At 47.2% G+C, this 19664-nt stretch overlaps 1 protein-coding gene across 1 annotated transcript in view; it reads left to right on the top strand.

Annotated features, from left to right (window-relative positions):
* Window positions 1-19659, top strand: part of GLG1 (golgi glycoprotein 1) — a 73924-nt gene extending 54265 nt beyond the window's left edge. The window contains exons 22-26 of the mRNA XM_085893316.1: window positions 5503-5604; window positions 8293-8400; window positions 8558-8678; window positions 17745-17851; window positions 17938-19659. Coding sequence (XP_085749442.1) covers window positions 5503-5604; window positions 8293-8400; window positions 8558-8678; window positions 17745-17851; window positions 17938-18105 — 606 coding nt within the window. The 3' untranslated portion in view covers window positions 18106-19659. The remainder of the gene's footprint in view (window positions 1-5502; window positions 5605-8292; window positions 8401-8557; window positions 8679-17744; window positions 17852-17937) is intronic.
* Window positions 19660-19664: the final 5 nt, after the last annotated feature.

Here is a 19664-nt window from a genome sequence, read left to right as displayed (position 1 = left end):
GCTATGGACACCACCGTTGCCGAGCAACGGGACTTTGAAATTTTTGAAAAATCATAAAAAAATTATTTTTTCAAAAATCGGGCCACGAGAGACTGTGGGCAGTACATTCAGCCATATTGTCAAAAATTTCCAGCCGGATCCTATGAAAACTGTCGGAGAAGATAGACTTTGAATGAACCCTGGTCGAAAACAATAAAAAAAAAACGAAGTTCGTTATATCTCAGAGACTATGAGTCAGATATACATGAAACTGGTATGGTAGGTTCATGGTATGTCCTAGTTATGTGTGAGAAAGAACTGTTGCTATGGACCCCTCCGTTGCCTAGCAATGGCCGAAAAACCTCCAAATGTGGGGGTATTTTAACGAAAAAAACAATCTGCAGCATTAACCCTTGAAGCTGGAATCATGAATTTTCTTGTGCTTAATCATCAGGTCATTCCCCCATCGAACGGGCCCATCGCGTCAGGTTCTATTGGGTAGGCGACTACCCATGTCCGCCTACCGGCTTGTCTGTCTGTCTAGGCCAGTACTCCGTTAATCATAGGCCGACTTTGATGAAACTCTGGTGGTAGTTTCATACCATGACCTAGTTGTGCGCGTTTGAGAACTGTTGCTATGGACCCCTAGGTTGCCGAGCAATGGGCCTTTGAAAATTTCAAAAAAAATTAAAATATCGAAATTCAAAAATCAAACTATGATCGTTTGTGGGCAACACATTCAGCGTCCTTGACAAAATTCAGTCCGCTCCCATGAAAACTGTCGGAGTAGATAGACTTTGAATGAACCCTGGTCCAAAAAAACGAAGTTCGTTATATCTCAGAGACTATAAGTCAGATATACATGAAACTGGTATGGTAGGTTCATGGTATGTCCTAGTTGTGTGAGAAAGAACCGTTGCTATGGATGCTTTTGTTGGCTAGTAACGACTAAATTCGACTTGATCGACTACCCATGTTCGCCTACCGGCTTGTTTGCCTGTTTGCACAGAACTTTCGTGTTTTTCTCCACAACCGCTTGTCGGATTGAGATGAAATTTTCACCAGTGGGGACTACTCATGTAGAATGTTTTAATCATAATTATGACGTCATAGGTCATGTGGTGTGTTGGCAATGTTGGAAAAAGTTTGGACCTCTGTATCTGAAACAGCACCAAGGAAAAAATTGAAACTTGGCAAGTACTGCTCATTGGGAATGTTTTTTTTTTATATATATATATATTTTTTATTGATGTCATCGGTGCCTTCGCCATGACGTCATTATTGCATATGTAGAACGCTACATATGATCAGTATGAAAAATTTTGAGGGTCATCAAGGGATAAAATGGTTCACAGAAAAAAAAAAATTGATGACGTCTTCGGTCACATGATTCAGCAGCCATATTGTTTTTTTTTTGTTTTTTGTTAAACCCTTCAGAAATCTTCTCTGAAGTGGCTGAACAGATTGAGGCAAAAGTTTTACACATATGACCGCCTATCCGTGAGGAACAAAAGGTTCACACATATGGCATCATAGGTCACATGGTTTGGCAGCTATATTGGATTTACCCTAAAACCCATAACGATCTTCTTCTCGAACGGCTGAACAGATCAAGGGGAAACTTCACACAAATGTTCCCCAAGCCGTGGGTGTACAAGTTTAAGGAACAATTGATAGGTCGCATTTTTTCGCACCCATATTGGATTGAAGAAAAATATTAAATAATGTCTTCTCTGGAACAGCTTAATCAATGAACGTGAAACTTCACAATGATGATCGAGTGGTGATGGGAATACATGTTTTAAATTTCACCTTGATCAGACACATGATCTAGCAGGTGGAATTATTTAATTTCTTTTGATCTGGGTTCTTTTTGATTTTTTTTTTTATAAGGCTCACTTGGTTGTGCCTGGATGGGTTTGAAGGTAGAGTAGTCGCAGCTGAAATGTGAATCCTAACCAGGTTCCTCCCGATGACTTCATCTTTGCATTTTGCTTGTTCGGGTTCATTCTGACAACTCCAATGCAGGACTGTACCTATTTGGTGTGGAACAAATGAACTCGATTTCCACTCAGGTTCAGCATACAAAGGACAGTGTTTAATTACATATGGGCGCACATACAGGAGAAAAAATAATACATCGATGAAACTCTCTTTCAAGGAAAACACCCTTAACCCAAGTCTTGTATATCGAGTGGGGGGAAATGATTGAACAAGCAGGATAAGAGAAATAGCTTGTCATCTGCGAAAGAGTAACTATTCCCATGGTTTGAAATCAAAATATCTGCTTTCTGCTACTGGGAAAGGAGTGAAACAGTCTGAAACTGTTAGGTACTTAGGCAAGACCCAAGTACAGCCAATCAGAAAAGAGCACAACAACCCCTTCGAGGTTCCACAGGGTTTGGAGGTAGACAGTTGCACAGATCAAGGCAGTGAATCATTACTTCTACACGTTCTCAACGTTGTTAAAGAACATTACATTGACTAGCGCTACTCACAGAACCTCGGGAGCTTTCACTATGAGTCTACACAAAAAGCCATGCATTATATTCATTAATTTTGTGAACTAAATAAGAAGCATCGAAAGTTTATGTTTAATCATGTACCAATTGATATACTTAAGTCTTCCTGGAACTTATGCAACATTTCCAGGTTGTTAAATAGTTTAAATCAAAAATGTCATTGTCAAATCAACACAAATCAATATCAACTGAAGGCAGATATATGTTTTACAGAAAGCAAATGTACCAGAATATATGGTTAATCATGTTTACAAGGGAATCCTCTCAACTGCAGCATTTTATCGAAGTTCAAATAATATTTTATGAGTGAGGAGCAATGTCTTTATTCATTCACACCAATTACAAATGCTTAAAGAGGAAATCTTCAACAAAGGGAAGGGCGGTGTGAGGGGAGGGGAAGGGAAGGGAAGGGTGGCGTGAGGGGGAAGGGAAGGGTGACATGAGGGGAAGGGAAGGGTGACATGAGGGGAGGGGAAGGGTAGGGGCGGCATGAGGGGAGGGGAACGGTAGGGGCGGCATGAGGGTAGGGGAAGGATAGGGGCGGCATGAGGGGAGGGGAAGGGTAGGGGCGGCGGGAGGGGAGGGGAAGGGTAGGGGCGGCATGATGGGAGGGGAAGGGTAGGGGCGGCATGAGGGGAGGGGAAGGGTAGGGGCGGCATGATGGGAGGGGAAGGGTAGGGGTGGCATGAGGGGAGGGGTAGGGAATGGCATGAGTGGAGGGTAGGGGCGGCATGAGGGGAGGGGTAGGGAATGGCATGAGGGGAGGTGAGAGGAAGGGTTGGGGCGACATGAGGGGAGGGGTAGGGAATGGCATGAGGGGAGGGTAGGGGCGGCATGAGGGGAGGGGTAGGGAATGGCATGAGGGGAGGTGAGGGGAAGGGTTGGGGCGACATGAGGGGAGGGGTAGGGAATGGCATGAGGGGAGGGTTAGGGAATGGCATGAGGGGAGGGTTGGGGCGGCATGAGGGGAAGGGTAGGGGTGGCATGAGTGGAGGGGAAGGGAAGAGTAGGGGCGGCATGAGGGGAGGGGAAGGGAAGAGTTGGGGCGGCATGAGGGGAGGGGAAGGGAAGAGTAGGGGCGGCATAAGGGGAGGGGAGGGGAAGGGAAGAGTAGGGGCGGAATGAGGGGAGGGGGAGGGAAGAGTAGGGGCGGCATGAGGGGAGGGGAAGGGAAGCGTAGGGGCGGCATGAAGGGAGGGGAAGAGAAGGGTTGGGGTGGCATGAGGGGAAGGGAAATTTGATTCTTTCATTTGATTTGAATTGAATTTGTTTTAATCCCATTCCAAATTCAATTAATAATCATTAAAAAGTCATGGGTCAAGGTCAGGTGTCCAATCAAAGCAGGGTTGCATGAAAGCCGGACGTCTTGGTACCTGGTCATCACTGCCAGATGTTATAAAGTGGCAGTTCTAATTATGTCATTAATTGCGTAGCACACCAGTACACAAATGCCACACAAAAGAACATAAAACAAGTTCTGGTGAGGGTCTGCAATCTCTGATTGCCCTTTCTAGTTTCTACTGTAGAATGCTCTGATATTTGTCCACTGGAGTTATTTAATTTGTTCTTCAAACATTTACCGAAGATTAATTATTTATCCAGCGAAAGTACTACTGGTATTTATCAAGGTTTCATTACTTGTATTTGACTCGACTGCATATTTGATGGGGATTCAAGCATGCACTCAGACTTGTTCCATCATTGCTGAAAGATGGCTGTGCTGCTGATGCACTGCCCACTGAGGAGGGGCCAAATGTTGTTCTTTTTATTTTTTTTGTTGTGGAATTCGGATAAAGTACCAACCGTTTTTGCAAGACACCGACCATGGGTGCTTTTAACATCATCCACCAATGCTGACACTTACCAGCGTTCCCACTGATGCATTCATCCTGCCTCTGTATCACCAGGATGTCAGGTTATATTTGAGACAAGACATCAGTCTGGTCCAGCAACCATTTATTTATTTTATTTTAACTGTAAAATTAATTAATCCCTCCACCTTATCCTGTGGGATGGTGAATATTTGCAATCGAGAATTTGTTGAGTTGAACGTAATTCGCACTTTGGTTTGATGTTCGGCAGTCATTGTGGAAAAGTTTTATTATCATTTGGGACTGAATGGCAATATGAAGGAATGTTTGTGTGTGTGAAAGTTAGTTCGCTTTACCAGACTCAGTGGCACATTGTGTTTGGAGTGTTCTCTGAGTTTGGAAGGGTCGGGGGTTCGATCCCGACCCTCGTCGAGTCGCACCGAGACTAAGGATTGGAAGTGCTGCTGCTTCCTCGTTTGATGCTCAGCACTTTGAGGATCGAGTTCAAACAAAGCCTGTGGGTTTGGCATGCTTTGAAGGGATGGGGGCGTGTGGACCGAAATTTCTTTATTCCTTCGCTAATTGCGAAGAGAAAAACGACGTTGCAAGATGTCACCAGCCCTTGAAACTGTTCCAGGAAGTTGCATCACTTCCCCCCCCCAAGGGTCACCAGCTGTGTTTGTCTGAAATCTCATACGGTGTCCAACTTCTGTCTGTCTGCATGTGTGTGTGTGGGATTTGTATGACATCCTCCATGAGCTTTGTACCCTGTCAAATAAATCAAATTCCATCCCCATCACATAGGCATGCCTTATTTTTGGTGAAAAACAACATATGAGATGGAAACTGGTTAAATGCTTCATCTGTTCCCATGATGCCCTCTGTGCTTGTACTCAACCGACACCTATCCATGTTTCACATCTCTGTAGCAATTCCATGTCCGTCGTGTAGCCTGCCAGTATGATTGTACGATTCACTGATCGAGATAACGTCATTAAAGCAATGGTGGACATATACCTTCTACTTTGGTACTGATGATTTACAGTTCAACAGGTGGCTATGTTGTGATGGCAATAAGTTGTTTTCCAATATCATCTAAATCTTGACATTGATATTTCACCTTGAATGACAGTTTTTAATATTTGGCCTCCTCCACCCCCTCCCCACATACCCGAACATTTAATCCCCAGCGTTTGTCATCGGAATGCGAGGATCAAATGGGCATTGCCATCAAAGATGCAGCCATCGATTACCGGCTCGATCCCCAACTGCAACAGTTTTGCAGCAAGGAGGTGCGGTCATGAAGCGTATTTCCAGGAGGATCATGGGAACGGGTTGTTGGTTTAACTGTATCAACACATTTGTTGCTGGTATTTATGTAAAGCCTTAAAAATTCCCCTCGACCAAGCTCGACAGCTATCTTCAATTTTCTCCAAATGGAGGTCTCAACGATTACTCTCCCGTGCTTGCTGTGTGTGTTTGTCTGTGCACTCATTTTTAAAAAAAACACTCAGAGTTTTACAAAGTCGAGGATTTGTACAGTTTTGCATCCAATTCTGATACAACTGAAGAAATATTTGGCACCAATACAAATGAAATCATCAATGAAGTGATGTCCTTAATTGTTCTAAAATGCCAGGTCATCGGTAATGTTGCGCACGTGCTCGTGCTAAGCCCGTGGTGGTCTCAAAATAGACGGGTGCTCAAGGCACCGTGTGCTTTGTTGCAACATTGACTATCCTTTCCATGTGACGATGGCCTCAACCTCCGTTTTTACTGGATGGCACTTGGTATAGCGCACACCTCTGCCAGGCTGAACAGTTTACGTTTTGTATCCCACCGATGAGCCGGATCAGGAGCTGGACCTGAACCAAAATTTAATCTGCTTGTTCTTGTTATCGAACCAACTCGTCCACAACTTTTTGAAATATGCTGTACAGTATATTGTTTTTGGCCCAATTTCTCAATGGTGAAAAATCACTTTAAATTTTTTTAATTTCTCGTATCCAGATTCAGATCTTCAAAATTGAATCTATCTGTCCTTGCCACACACCCAACCAGTCCACCAAGTTTCGTCCGAATCAGTCAACTTTTTGAGATATCGTTTTTGGCCCCATGGTTGGTTGGTGAAGTTTGTGAAGAATCAACTCGATGGTTGGTGAAGAATCACTTAAAAATTCTCGGATTCGGATTTGGATCTTCACCAAAATTGAATCAATTCTACCTTGTCGCACGCACATACACATGCACACGCACATGCACACCCTGTCCCCCAAGTTTCGTCCGAATTACCGTTTCTGGATCTTCACCAAAATCTAATCCGCTTGTCTTTGTTACACACCCAACTTCTGCACCAAATTTCGTCGGAATTCGTCCACAACATTTTGAGATGTTCTGTTCACAGACATTCAAACAGACAAGACGTACAAAAACGCAATTTAATTTTAAAAATTCTAGAAGTCTAGCACGATTGAAGCAGTCTTTTCACCACCCTTGTATACCACCGTCTTCAACATGTCCAAGTACTGCAAAACTGGAGGTTTTTGGAAGCAATAAGAAAGTGATTTGTGTTCTTGTGTTTGAGTATGTAATTCAACTTAAATTAAAAAATATAAAGATTGCAAAAGTCGTATAAATTAATTAAATGCCGAATTTATCGTCGTTGACACAGTGTCTATTACAGCACCCTATTTAACACGTTACATGTGTTCCCGTGTGTTTGTGTAATTTTGATGTCCTTAAAAATAGTACGTTTCCCGTTTGGAATGTTTTCAATTTTTTTGACGACCAGATAGAGTAAAAAATATATATTATCTCACTCCTCTCTGCACATGTGTTATGGGGACAAATTCAGAGCCAAAGTACTGTTAAATGGCAGGTTTATTTTCAGATTTGTAAGCCTGGTGTTGGCTTAGTGGTTAGGGTGGTGGCTTGGGATCCTCAAGTCCTGAGTTCAAGCCCCGTTGGCTGCTGAATTAACACCAGGGGGTTGACTCAGCCTGTCATCCTTCTGAGGTCTGCGAAATGAGTACCAGTGTACTGGGTGTATGCCCCGGTTAGAATAGGTGTACCATATCCCTGTATGTTGTAAGAGGTGACCAGGGTTGGCGTCAGGAAGGGCATCCGGCCATAAAACATTGCCTCAAGAAAAGCAAACCTCTGCACAGCAGGGGAAAATGGCTGTGAAAACGGCTGTTTTTTTATTTTCATATTTTTTCAAAATATAACATTAATTGAAATAAAGTTCTTCCTCGATCATAAACTAACGTTTATGGATAGACGGACGGTCAGAAATAAACCAATTGCTTAATCCCTGCCCCGTTACCCCCCTCTTCACTTGGTCTGTGTGCGGGGTAACAAAAGTAGCATCATATGGCACTCCCTTTTGAATGTCCCCTCTTACATCTAAACAAATTATTAACAGCACAGGGCAAAGACTTTGATCACTGATCACGTGGAGTGCATCTTGCGGTCGATTCTATTTCCGCATAAAATCTGCTGCAACTCCAACTTGAACTTCAACAAGTTCCATAGCTCCAATCCATCCGACCTCGTCTTTGTGTTGGCTGAGGAAAACTTTTGGCCCAAGTCTTTCACGAGCCGTCTGCTCGGGCCTGACATTTGACCAAAGGTGGTTTCTGCATGGATTTGTAATTTCTTCAGAATGCCGGTGATGACTCGCCTCCTCTTCACGAAAACGTGCACCGTTAATTGGTGCCGGTGGACTTGTCCTCCGACTCTTATGTCCATCCAACTGGTGGCACACTTGTTGCCTTGACTGGCATGTGAAACACTAGGATGAGAGTTTATACCTGGGTCAAGATTCAAACCCAGGCAAGATTGGCTCTGAGACGAGTGCATGCACCTCTTGGCGAATCTGCCAGCCCCTCAAGAAACAATTTATTTTGTCTGTTGTGCTTCAGCTTGTTCTTTCACTCCTTACATGCATGTCATCGGTGTGTGATGGTCTTCCCTTTCAGATCCTGCATCTGTGTCAGGAAGAAGCAGCTGCGCAAGAGCAGACGGGACAGGTAGAGGAATGCCTAAAAATGAACCTCCCAAAGATCACTTCAAAAGATTGCAAAACGGTACTGCCTTCCCTCTGCACCAAAACTATTACTCTATATGGAGAACTCAAAATGCTTTTGTATTTTGATATCTTTAGACGTAAGTTTTGTTTGTTGTTAAGAGTGCTGTTTTGTCGATGTTAAGCTTCCTATGCAAGACTCGTGTCTGTGTCTGCAGGAGGTCATCAATATTCTGCGCGAGAGCAAGGCCGATGTTTTTGTTGACCCGGTGCTGCACACAGCTTGTGCATTAGATCTCAAACATTACTGCGCTGGTATTCCTCCTGGAGAAGGCCGCCGTGAGTGCTGCGTTGGTTGGATTGTTCATTTAATTATGTTATCTCCAAATGTTAATGGTACATATTGCGAGATTTGTGGGTGGGGGAGGGGTAGTAATTACCTTAGAATACAGTCATGCGCCGCTTAACGACGTTCCGAGCAACGACGGATCGCATATACAACGGATCTGACAGCTCTGAACAAAAAAAAAATGAAAAAAATATGTAGCTGAAAAATTCCCATCGCCGAGTGATGTAGCAGACGTCGTGCTGCCAGTCGTATTAAAAAAGCATATACAATTATGTACGCTATACAGTACATAATACTTCATAACGATAATAAACGACAGTTTGGCCCTGTTATAATGCGATCGTTGAGGTCCATAAAATGTCATCGCGAAAAAAGCAGTGTCGTGCTAAATCGGGATTCAAGGAAATCTGCTTTCAAACTGAACCAATGTTTGCACGTTTACCTTCTAGCAAGTAAATTACCTTTGAATTGAAGAATTCCACGAATAAATCGTTGTTACAGTCGGAATTAAAACGCAAATTTCTTTTTGGTGAAGCTTTTCATGTTGTTAAAACAATCGCACTGTTCCAAAAATATATATCACAATTGACAGGAGCTCGTTTCTTCATTTATAAATTATAACATCGATGCAATGATTACGTATTTATAAAATCCAAACGCTATTTATTCATCTTTCTATAATCGATGCGAGAGGAGATTGTAAGCTGCTGCTAACAACAATGATGGCCGTCATGAACAGCACAAAGGTAAAACTAACGTGTCTTCAGTCTCTTGGATGTGTGTTACAATTGCCGACAGTATTCAGTACAGTAACATGCTGTACAGATTTGTATCAGAGGAGCAATAGGCTATACCATATGCCAAGGTGTGTCGTTTTATGTAAGTACGATGTTCGAAAACGAAAAAAAAAATGATGTTCGCTTAATGATGCGTTTCTCAGAACGTAACCCCATCGTTAAGTGGCGCATGACTGTAGTTGGATTACTCTGTGTTTGGGTAGTTTGGCCATTTCGATGTATAAAATAGGGCAATGTTAGTTTAAGGATTGTCCTGTTCAAACGTCCATCATACAAAGGGTAATGTGTTCTTCAATAAATAGCCAGGGTTTAACATAAAGGACCTATATAAATGATTCTGTGAACCCCGAGTGAAGCACCGTGTGAGGCGTTGGGAAAGAGAGCTTGAGACTGGTGTTCTCTGGAGAGTTAGGCGAGGAGTTTTCATGCTCTATTCTTCCTACCTGCTCTCATGAGAAAAGGGATGGCACAAAAAAAAAATATGGGGGAGGCAGCGCGGGGGGACGGGGCAGAGGGGGAGGGTGACAGTCCAGAGATAACCACGGTCTGGACAAAATCATTGGCCAGACATGCAGACGGTGAGAGAGGTTCCTGTATTGTATTAGGAAGGGATGGAGCAAGGATGGAACAATGACAGAGAGGTGGGGGAGTTTGCAGAGAGAATGTTATGCTTTATCGCGCACACACACACACACACACACACACACACACACACACACACACACACACACACACACACACACACACACACACACACACACACACACACACACACACACACACACACACACACACACACACACACACACACACACACACACACACACACACACACACACACACACACACACACACACACACACACACACACGTGACGGATGGAAAAAAATTGCCTCTGATTTAGAAAACACGTTCATTTGGCAATCGGCTCAGAAATTGGGTGTTATCAAATATAGTGTTACGGCTGTGGAAATTCGCAATACACCATAAAGGGTCCTGAGATCAGTTATGACGCTAAGTTGATGTGCAGATAGTTCCCCACCGTTGTTTAAAGGGTATTTGTGTGATTCATCGGGTTGCGACTCTTTGAGATAGCCGTTTTTCTGTTCTATCGTTATTTTGGACCGTCCGAAGACTTCAAACGAAGGCCCCGTGAAAGGTCTACAATGGCGCGCGAGTTTTCCCGCCTTTTTTGCGGCGCCAGGGCTGACGGGAGAGGCTGCGAGAGCTCGCTGGCGATTGGTGGATACGGGGTGTGAGGAGGAAACGCCCCTTTTTGAGGAGCTTCTCTAAAGGGCGAGAGGAGAGGCGGAGCCAAAAAGGGGGTGGAGTGAAGGGGCGGAGGCCCGCGCTATATAAGGCGGACCGCGCGTGGGCTCGCTCTCTTGGTGGACGTCGTGTTTGAGCTCTCTCTCTCCTGCCTGGATCATCGTGTTGGATTCTTCCTCTCTCCTGTCTGGACGTCGTGTTTGGACTCGTCAGGCTCTGGACGTCGTGTTTGGACTCTTCGTGCTGTGGATCGTCGTGTTTGGACTCGTCGGGTTCTGGATCGTCGAAGGCTCGTTTCTCCCTCTGGGCGCCAAGCCGTGAGGGTTGCGAGCAGTGGTCCCGGGTCGAGGCGCGCACGAGAGGAGAGTGCCGGAGAGAGCTCGCCGACCGTCGCCCCTCAAGGGGGCAGGAAACCAGCACGGTCTCGCGGGCCTATTCGGTCACCCACGTCCCACGGCATAAAGGTTTACGAACCCTGTCTACCCCCTTGCCTGTGAGGAGGGTTTTTCCGTTGGTTTTTTACAGCCAGGAGAGACCCCATGTATGGAGGACACCGGCAGTGAATGAGACCCCGTGTGTGGAAGAAACCCCGCGTGTGAGTGGTGTGGTGGCAAGTGTGCCGAAGTGCGTGCTTCCCAGCATGCTGTAGGTGAGTGAAACACCGCGTGTGAGTGTCACCACGTGTATGAGTAGAAGGGTGTATGTCAGAGAGACCGTGTGTGTGAGAGAGCGGTATGCAAGGGAGATGACGGTCGGCATGCGGGAGCACAGCCGTTGAGCCAGGAAGTAGAACAGCACAATGAGGTGGGATGTGTGACAGCACCACAGGTAATAATGTTAGTGGTGCGGGACTTAATCGACATCACTCATCGGATGAAACAACAATTAGGGCAAACCCTGAAAATGGAGACAGTGGAAATAATAACGGGAGCCCGGGTGACGGAAACGAGGTGACGAGGTGACGACGTCCGAAAAATCAAGACGAAGATCCAGGAAGAAACTAATAAACAACAAGAGATAAAAGAAATAAAATGTATAGACTCGGGAGATAGAAAAAATAGAGGAGAGATTACATGATAAAGACGAGCACACACACATGGAGTTAGCGAGGCTTAATGGGAGCGAGCTGGCGGACTGTGTCGTGACCAGGTGCGAGCAGCTGGATGGCTTCCTTTGGGAACGGAGGGAGACGTGATTCTCCCTTGAAGCTGATCACGACCAGGGGGGGTTCGGTCGTGTCAAGCGAGGTAGAGGGGGCGACTGCTGTGGACAGGTGCACGTGCAGCTTGGGGGGGTATGGAGACCCCGGGAGCCCTAGAGGTGACGCGAATCGCCAGCGTGATTGTCCCGCTGTGTGTGGTGTCCGAGGTGTGTGTTTATGAGTGTGGCGAAATGCGTGCTGCAACGCACGCATAGCGTGGGTGCAAGGGCGTGTGTGAGAGCGACCGGGTGGGTGACAGAGACCCCATGTATGGAGGACACCGGGAGTGAATGAGACTCCGTGTGTGGAAGAAACCCCGCGTGTGAGTGGTGTGGTGGCAAGTGTGCCGAAGTGCGTGCTTCCCAGCATGCCGTAGGTGAGTGAAACACCGTGTGTGAGTGTCACCACGTGTATGAGTAGAAGGGTGTATGTCAGACCGTGTGTGTGAGAGAGCGGTATGCAAGGGAGATGACGGTCGGCATGCAGGAGCACGCAGCCGCGTCCCCATGTGTGAGTGTAATGTCGTGGTGTGTGAGCGTCGTGACACGCAGGTGTGCGTGGGTGGAATGGAGGCGACGACGGCGACAGATGGACAAAGGCCGAGTAGCGGCCGTAGCTGGATTGGGGACCGCGCTGGGTTTACCCGAGGTACGCACGAGGCCGCCACGTGGGCGCCTGCGGGAGTGAAACCCAGTCCGTAAACGCCAGCGGTGGATGTTGCCGATCCTGCGGACTGACAAAAGCTAGGCTGGTAATGGATTCAAAACGGATGGGTTCTCCACACGAGCGTGTGTGTGTGAAGCTCCGATGAGTAGAACACATTTGTTCGTGTGGGGAACCCCTCGAAATGCGAGGCTTGTTTTTTTTTGATGCGCAGGGTGACGTCATGGCTGCGTGTATGGTTGGAATCCAGCAGGAGGGTGAATCCCTGCCGGATGGTACCGTCCAAGAGGGACGCGAACAGCTGCCATGACGTCACGGGCAAGGTGTGCAGGTTGCGAGATGCCGCGCTGGTGCACGCGCATTAAAAAAAGAGAAGCCTCGCTTCAGGTGAACAGGATTCCCTGGGGAAGGGTGGAAGATCCCCTTGGCCAGGGCACAGGATACAACTAGTTAGGGGGAAGGGTTAGCTTGGTTGGACCGGCTCCATGGGGCAGGGATAAGTCCTCATGGGGCCCGTGGAATGGATTAGGTGGAGGGATTGTAGTTGAGATTTAGGATGGGAAATGGGAAATGAGATTTTGGAGGACAGAGACAGAGTGAGTGTGTAGAAGGGACGGAGCTTAGCTACGTAGTGTTAAACGGATGTGCTACGAGTGCAAGGGATGACGAGGGAGCACGAGGTAGTTTGGGGATGTAGTGAGAGAATGGAAGAGTTCAGCGGTGTAAGTTGGGAATTGAAATGGAAAATGTACATGTTGAGTGAGTGAGGCCAGTGAGCCTGTGTGTATGGAGTGAAGGTGGAATGCATGGTGCGATGAGTGATTGGGGTGAGGAGTGATTCCCGCCCAAGGGACCCCGGGGTCAGTGTCATGTGAGTTAGAGGGTTAGTCAAATTGACAAAAATGGAGGTCGTTTTGTTGGTGGGAAAGTCGGCTCGATACCCGCTTGGAGGGGTGCAGAAGCCCTGTTGACGGGCTGGGAGCGTGGCTGCGAAAGGTGTCGCTGAGTGGGTACCCTGGGCACTGGGCTAATCGGCCGCAGTAGACCAAGGGCCCATGGGGGGCCGGGATGGCGTAATGGGCACGGGTGAGCCGCTGATGCGGGGCCCGGGGCGCCATAGGCCGCATGGGCAGTGCATGGGCACAGGTGACCCTCGGAAAGGGGCCCGGGGCGCCCGCCTGCCACGTGAGCGTTGAGGGGGAGTTGCTGGGGAGGGCACTCCCCAGTTTAGGGAGCTGGTAGGCTCGGAGGCACTGTCGTGCCCGGGGGTGCCATTGTTGGGGAATCGGCAGAGGGTAGTTCCTGCCAAGGGGGCCACGCGTCCCAGTCACGAAACCGTGTGAGGGCACGGGAAGAATATTGGGGGGCATGGCCCGAAAATTGAGAGGTCACCAACACAGGCGACGGGAATCTTGGTTGTTAGAACCAGTAGATGAAGCGAGAGGCGCTTGTTGAAAGCCCCGGGATAGTTTAAAAGTTAATGGTTAGGGTACATAGGAAGTGTACCCCTCCGCACCATCCATCCCTTCACTCTCGTTGTGGGGCGCTGGACCCACTCTGGGTAAAGATCGCTGAACTCCGAGGAAGCCATCCTGAGGCTTGAGTTGGGCCTCGACACAGGACGCGAGCTCTCCCTTATTCCCCTCCGGACAGGGAACGTAGGGGTTGGGAGTCGTCTAGGAGACAAGATAGGTTAGCCGAACAAGGACGATAAAGGGGGTGAGGAGACGAAATTATAGTGGGGAAGTGAAAATAGAAAAAAAAAGTAAAGTTGGGGCTAAATTGGGTTTTGACAAATTTAGGGGGTGGGTATGGACAGACAGGCAAAGGCGATAGGTTGGGAGGGAGACCGTAGGGTAGGTCCGAGCCCGCCTTCCGAGTGGCCAGCACCACCGCACTCCCTCCACCAACCTCCTCATTGCAAGGCCTGTGCCGGCCACTTCATTGGCTGGCCGTTTGCTTCGAGGCCTGTGCCGGTCGGATCGTCTGCTGGCTGTTTGCTACGAGGCCTGTGCCGGCCACTTCATCAGCTGGCTGTTTTGCTTCAAGGCCTGTGCCGGCCACTCCATTTCATCTGCCGGCTGTGTTTGCTACAGCGGCCTTGTCACGTCATGCCTTGCCTGCCCACCTTTGCCATGGCCCATGCCTGCTGCCCTCGTTCATTTTGCCCCGTTCTGTTTTGCATCCCCCCCCCCCCCGTTCATTGCCATTTGCGCCAGGATCCTCGCGTAAATTGCAGGGACTACGCTGATGGCAGCTGCAACACGGGACTGCACCGGCGGCCCGTGCACCGTTTGTTTGTTCACTGCATTCATTTTAAGAAGGGGGAGGCCTTGGACTGTGTGTAATCAGCCTGGCTCCCTGCTGTGACTTGTTTTCTCCACAGAGTCCATCGATCCTGGGCCATGGTTTAGTTAAAATTTGTAAGGTTAAGATGTACTTGTAAATGAGTTTTGCGCCCTCGGCATGTGAGTCTTAGCGCCTGCATTTTATTTAAGTCGTCTGTTTGAGTGGGTTTGTTTAGTTAGTTACTCAGCCTGTAGGTTATTTATTTTGGGGACACGAATACACTGAATGTCGCACTCAGGGATCCGAAGGTAAATCGTACAAGGGGAGAACTTACTCATGATGGCACACAAATTCGACGACTCGGGACGAGTCTGTAAAAAAGGGAGGGGGGTAGTGTTATGGCTGTGGAAATTCGCAATACACCATCAAGGGTCCTGAGATCAGTTATGACGCTAAGTTTATGTGCAGATAGTTCCCCACCGTTGTTTAAAGGGAATTCGTGTGATTCATCGGACTGCGACTCTTTGAAATAGCCGTTTTTCTGTTCTATCGTTATTTTGGACCGTCCGAAGACTTCAAACGAAGGCCCCGTGAAAGGCCTACAATGGCGCGCGAGTTTTCCCGCCTTTTTTTGCGGTGCCGGGGCTGACTCGAGAGGCTGCGAGAGCTCGCTGGCGATTGGTGGATATGGGGTGTGAGGCGGCCGTGAGGAGGAAACGCCCCTTTGAGGAGCTTCTCGAAAGGGCTAGAGGAGAGGCGGAGCCAAAAAGGGGGTAGAGTGAAGGGGCGGAGCCCCGCGCTATATAGGGTGGACCGCGCGTGGGCTCGCTCTCTTGGTGGACGTAGTGTTTGAGCTCTCTCTCTCCTGCCTGGATCATCATGTTGGATTCTTCCTCTCTCCTGTCTGGACGTCATGTTTGGACTCGTCGGGCTCTGGACATCGTGTTTGGACTCTTCAGGCTCTGGATCGTCGTGTTTGGATTCGTCGGACTCTGGATCGTCGAAGGCTCATCTCTCCCTCTGGGCGCCAAGCCGTGAGGGTTTCGAGCAGTGGTCCCGGGTCGAGGCGCGCAAGAGAGGAGAGTGCCGGAGAGAGCTCGCCGACCGTCGCCCGTCGAGGGGGCAGGTAACCACCACGGTCTCGCGGGCCTATTTGGCCGCCCACGGCATAAAGGTTTACAAACCTCGTCTACCCCCTTGCCTGTGAGGAGGGTTTTTCCTTTGTTTTTTTGTGCAACTGGTGGCGCCGTCTGTTAAATAAACCTGTATAAGTGCATGTACATTCTCATTGTGTTCGGTTGTATTGCTTTCTGTTTGCTTGTCGCCTGTATATATGTGCTTGTTTAAATAAATGTCCTTGTGTGAAATGTATCCCGTTCTTCGTCTTTTTTTCCCCATTGAAAGTGCCATCTTGAATCGCGGAATAAATTAGTAGTGGGTTTTGAACACCCAGGGTAAAGAAGAGAATCTGATACGTCGAGGTCGGCGATAACACCGCTCGGTTATCACTGTAGCACGGAACGGACCGCTTAAGCGGTTCGTGTCCTCGGCCGACCTGCGGCGAGGTACGATCGCCCGGTCGACTACTCGCGCAGGTACTTCGGTAGGTCGAATTTGGCGAGCAACCCTATCCTGTGCGGGTGGGCAATTGGTACTATCGTGGTGAGGTTAAACCCCCACCTGTGACTGGCTCCTGGCGGTAGTTCCAGGAGGGTCACGACTGAATTATCCATCCGGTGGGCGACACGGTTGCGATTGGAGTTACGCAATCGCTCGCACGCCTGGCGGGTCAGAATTCCTCACAATATTTTGCTTTCATACTCAGAGACCATATAACCTTTTGTAAACAATACCCGATTCATATAAAATAACCAATTATTTATTAAAAGTCATGAGAACAAAGGGTAACGTGATCGCTCGTACGTTGCTGAGGTTAAAAGATAAAACTTCAACCACCCATCATGATCAAAAGATACAGGATGAAACTTTGCCACCACGGTGCCCATAACCACGCATGCATACACACCTGTGGAGAGTCAACAAATATACTCGTATGTCCTACGTACCCCTACCTTGTAGTAACTGCTGACTGTACATCCCAAATGGGACACGAACTGTACTGCCGTCGACTGTTGGGCACTCAGCAAGCGGCTTAAGCATTCGAGTAAGCACTCCATTTCAATGGTTGATAAGGATGGCTGGCTTGGCAAGCGAGAGCTATGTCTGAATTCGACAAATAAAAACTTTTTTTATTGCAGTCGGAACTGCTACCAAGTTCAAATCTGGAGCTTCAATTTTGTAATTCGGCTTAGTTTAAGAGATGCTTGTGGTTAGGGCACGTGCGGAAATGAAATAATGGCACGAATGCTGGCTTCTCCATGTGTTTATAAGCATTGCAATGTACCCAGAGATTCGTAGCTGTGATGAACACGCATTCGATAATTTGAGTGAGGAAAGTGGGGGGGAAAAAACAACAACAAAAGAACTTATCGTTGTGGCCTGTTCCAAGTCGGGACATGGTTGAGCAGGCCATAAAACATGGTGGCTTCAGAACCAAGCGAGGTAACCCAGGATACGCCAAAAGACCCCAGAGAGTGAGGTTGCTGAGGATCGCCTGCGAAAGGATATAATTAAATGAGGCTGTTAATTATCTTCAAAAGGGGTGTTTTAATGAACCCAAACACCCAATTTTCTCACACACACACACACACACACACACACACACACACACACACACACACACACACACACACACACACACACATATTTGCAGAGATTTGATTTTTGTGAGGTGTTGGCAAGGTTTAACAAAACTCGGCATCATCTTCTTTCTGCAGAGATGTCCTGCCTGCTGGATCTGCTGGAGGATAAGACGGTGCGTTTGCAACCACCGTGCAAGAACATGTTGACAGAACGGAAGGAGATGTGGGAATATGCTTACAAGGTATGTTCTGTACCCCACCCACCATGCTTGTATTGAAGGATCCATCAAGCTTGACCTGACACCTATAAACTCTGTCATGTTTTCAGGTGGCCCCGGTAGAAGACCTGCAGGGGCTCGCGCAGCAGTTGCTCATTTCTCCTTCCCGCAACTATTTCCTGGCTGTCATCCTGGTCGGGCTGTGTGTGCTGTTCGCCATAGGTTTGTTGTGCGGCCGCATCACAAAACGGGTCTCCCGTGAGATCAAAGACCGGTAGACTAATCCCATGGTATTCCCGCCATCCTTCAGACATTGTATCGAATTAGATCATGGAAGATGTTCTGAGTGGTGTCTCCACCTGCGTCGCACATCACTTTCACTTGTTACATTTATATTGCACGCGTGCAATGGTCTGTGTTAGTTTGCAGGGCGAGGCCGCCGTTCGGTTGGAGTTTTTTGATCGATGCATCAACTTTGAAAATGTAAATTGTCATTGTGAAGTTGGTGAACCTTGTTTACTTTCTTGGGATTAATTAATTATTACAAGATGGATTTTTGCTTTGCATGAAACTTTGCAAATATCCAAATTATCTGAGATGGCGGTGGTGATCATTCCAAATGAGATGTAAAGGTGTAAATAATCTTTCATTTAAAAATAGTTGTTATAACACATCTGACGTTCGAAGTGACATTGAGGGAAGGGGTGGGTGGGGGGGGGGTGTCAAAGTTGCAAACATCCCATTGGTTTGTGGCTCACAAGCGCATTATTGCGTTCCCCAAAATGACATTTCCCATATTTACTCAACCGGGCACTTCCATTGGCTTGAAAGTTCAGGTTCCTTGAATTTTGTTGGGAGGGTTCTTTGCCGTCGCTCTATTTTGGAGTTGTACAGACGTTGCTAACACGAGCAACCCGCTTTGCGAGACCGCCATTTAGTTTATTTTTTTTTTTTTTTTGCCTTTCTGCCTTTCCACCCTGCTGTTAAGTTTTGAAGAATTAAACACATTTCCTGAGACTTTCTCAACCATGTCTGAATTGTTACTGCTTTCCCACATTTCTGTTCTCATTCTCGTTATACAAATGAAGTGTCGTCGGAGGCATCGCATATAAAAAAAATATATGTGTATATATATATTCCATACTTTACGATGGGTTCATCACGACAGTCGGATGGGTCATGGTACGGATACGTAAATTGTTGGGCTGTTACGTTAAAGGCTTCAGACGGCAGCAGAAGCGGACAGAGTGAGGAAGTCAAAGCTGCACAGATCTGTCGGACGAAGAGAGGGTCAAATGGTTTTGGAGATTGCATGAAGGGGCTGAGCTTGTGACTCATCATCCTGGAGGTGAGGGATGAAGAGAAGAGAAACTGGAAAAACAAGATAAAGGTCCTTCTGCTTTTTTTTTTTTGTGAAGCCAAGTAGAGATTATAGAGCTCGAGGGTTCAGGTACACATTCTCGTAGTGGCTTGTTTTGCCTATGACGAACAACACCTTCCTGGAAGGCAACTTTCCTGCTTCCTTGCTCCACAACAGCTCCCATTTTAAAATGGAGTCAAGTGGTTCTTGCAGAAGAAAAAGTGAAATTCTGGTTTGTGTTCACTGTTTGATTCGTTAATTTCCTCGACTTTGGTCTTGTCTGCAGCATTGACGTGTGTGTGTTTTTTCACTGCATTTGGTCCGTTGTATTCTGCTGCAATGTGCTACGAGACATTACTGTGACCGATTTCACAATGCCGGTATATGCAGTACTGTTGGAAAATTGTCCATTTGATTTCTTTTTGAAACTATGGAAAATCGTTTGAATCACATTAATAAAAACACAATATTAGTTGC

Source organism: Eptatretus burgeri, chromosome 8, assembly GCF_056783735.1.
Source record: "Eptatretus burgeri isolate ZD-2024b chromosome 8, Ebu_testis_v1, whole genome shotgun sequence".
NCBI classification, from domain to species: domain Eukaryota; kingdom Metazoa; phylum Chordata; class Myxini; order Myxiniformes; family Myxinidae; genus Eptatretus; species Eptatretus burgeri.
Note: the sequence above shows the minus strand (reverse complement) of the source record. Positions and strands in the feature narration are given on the sequence as shown.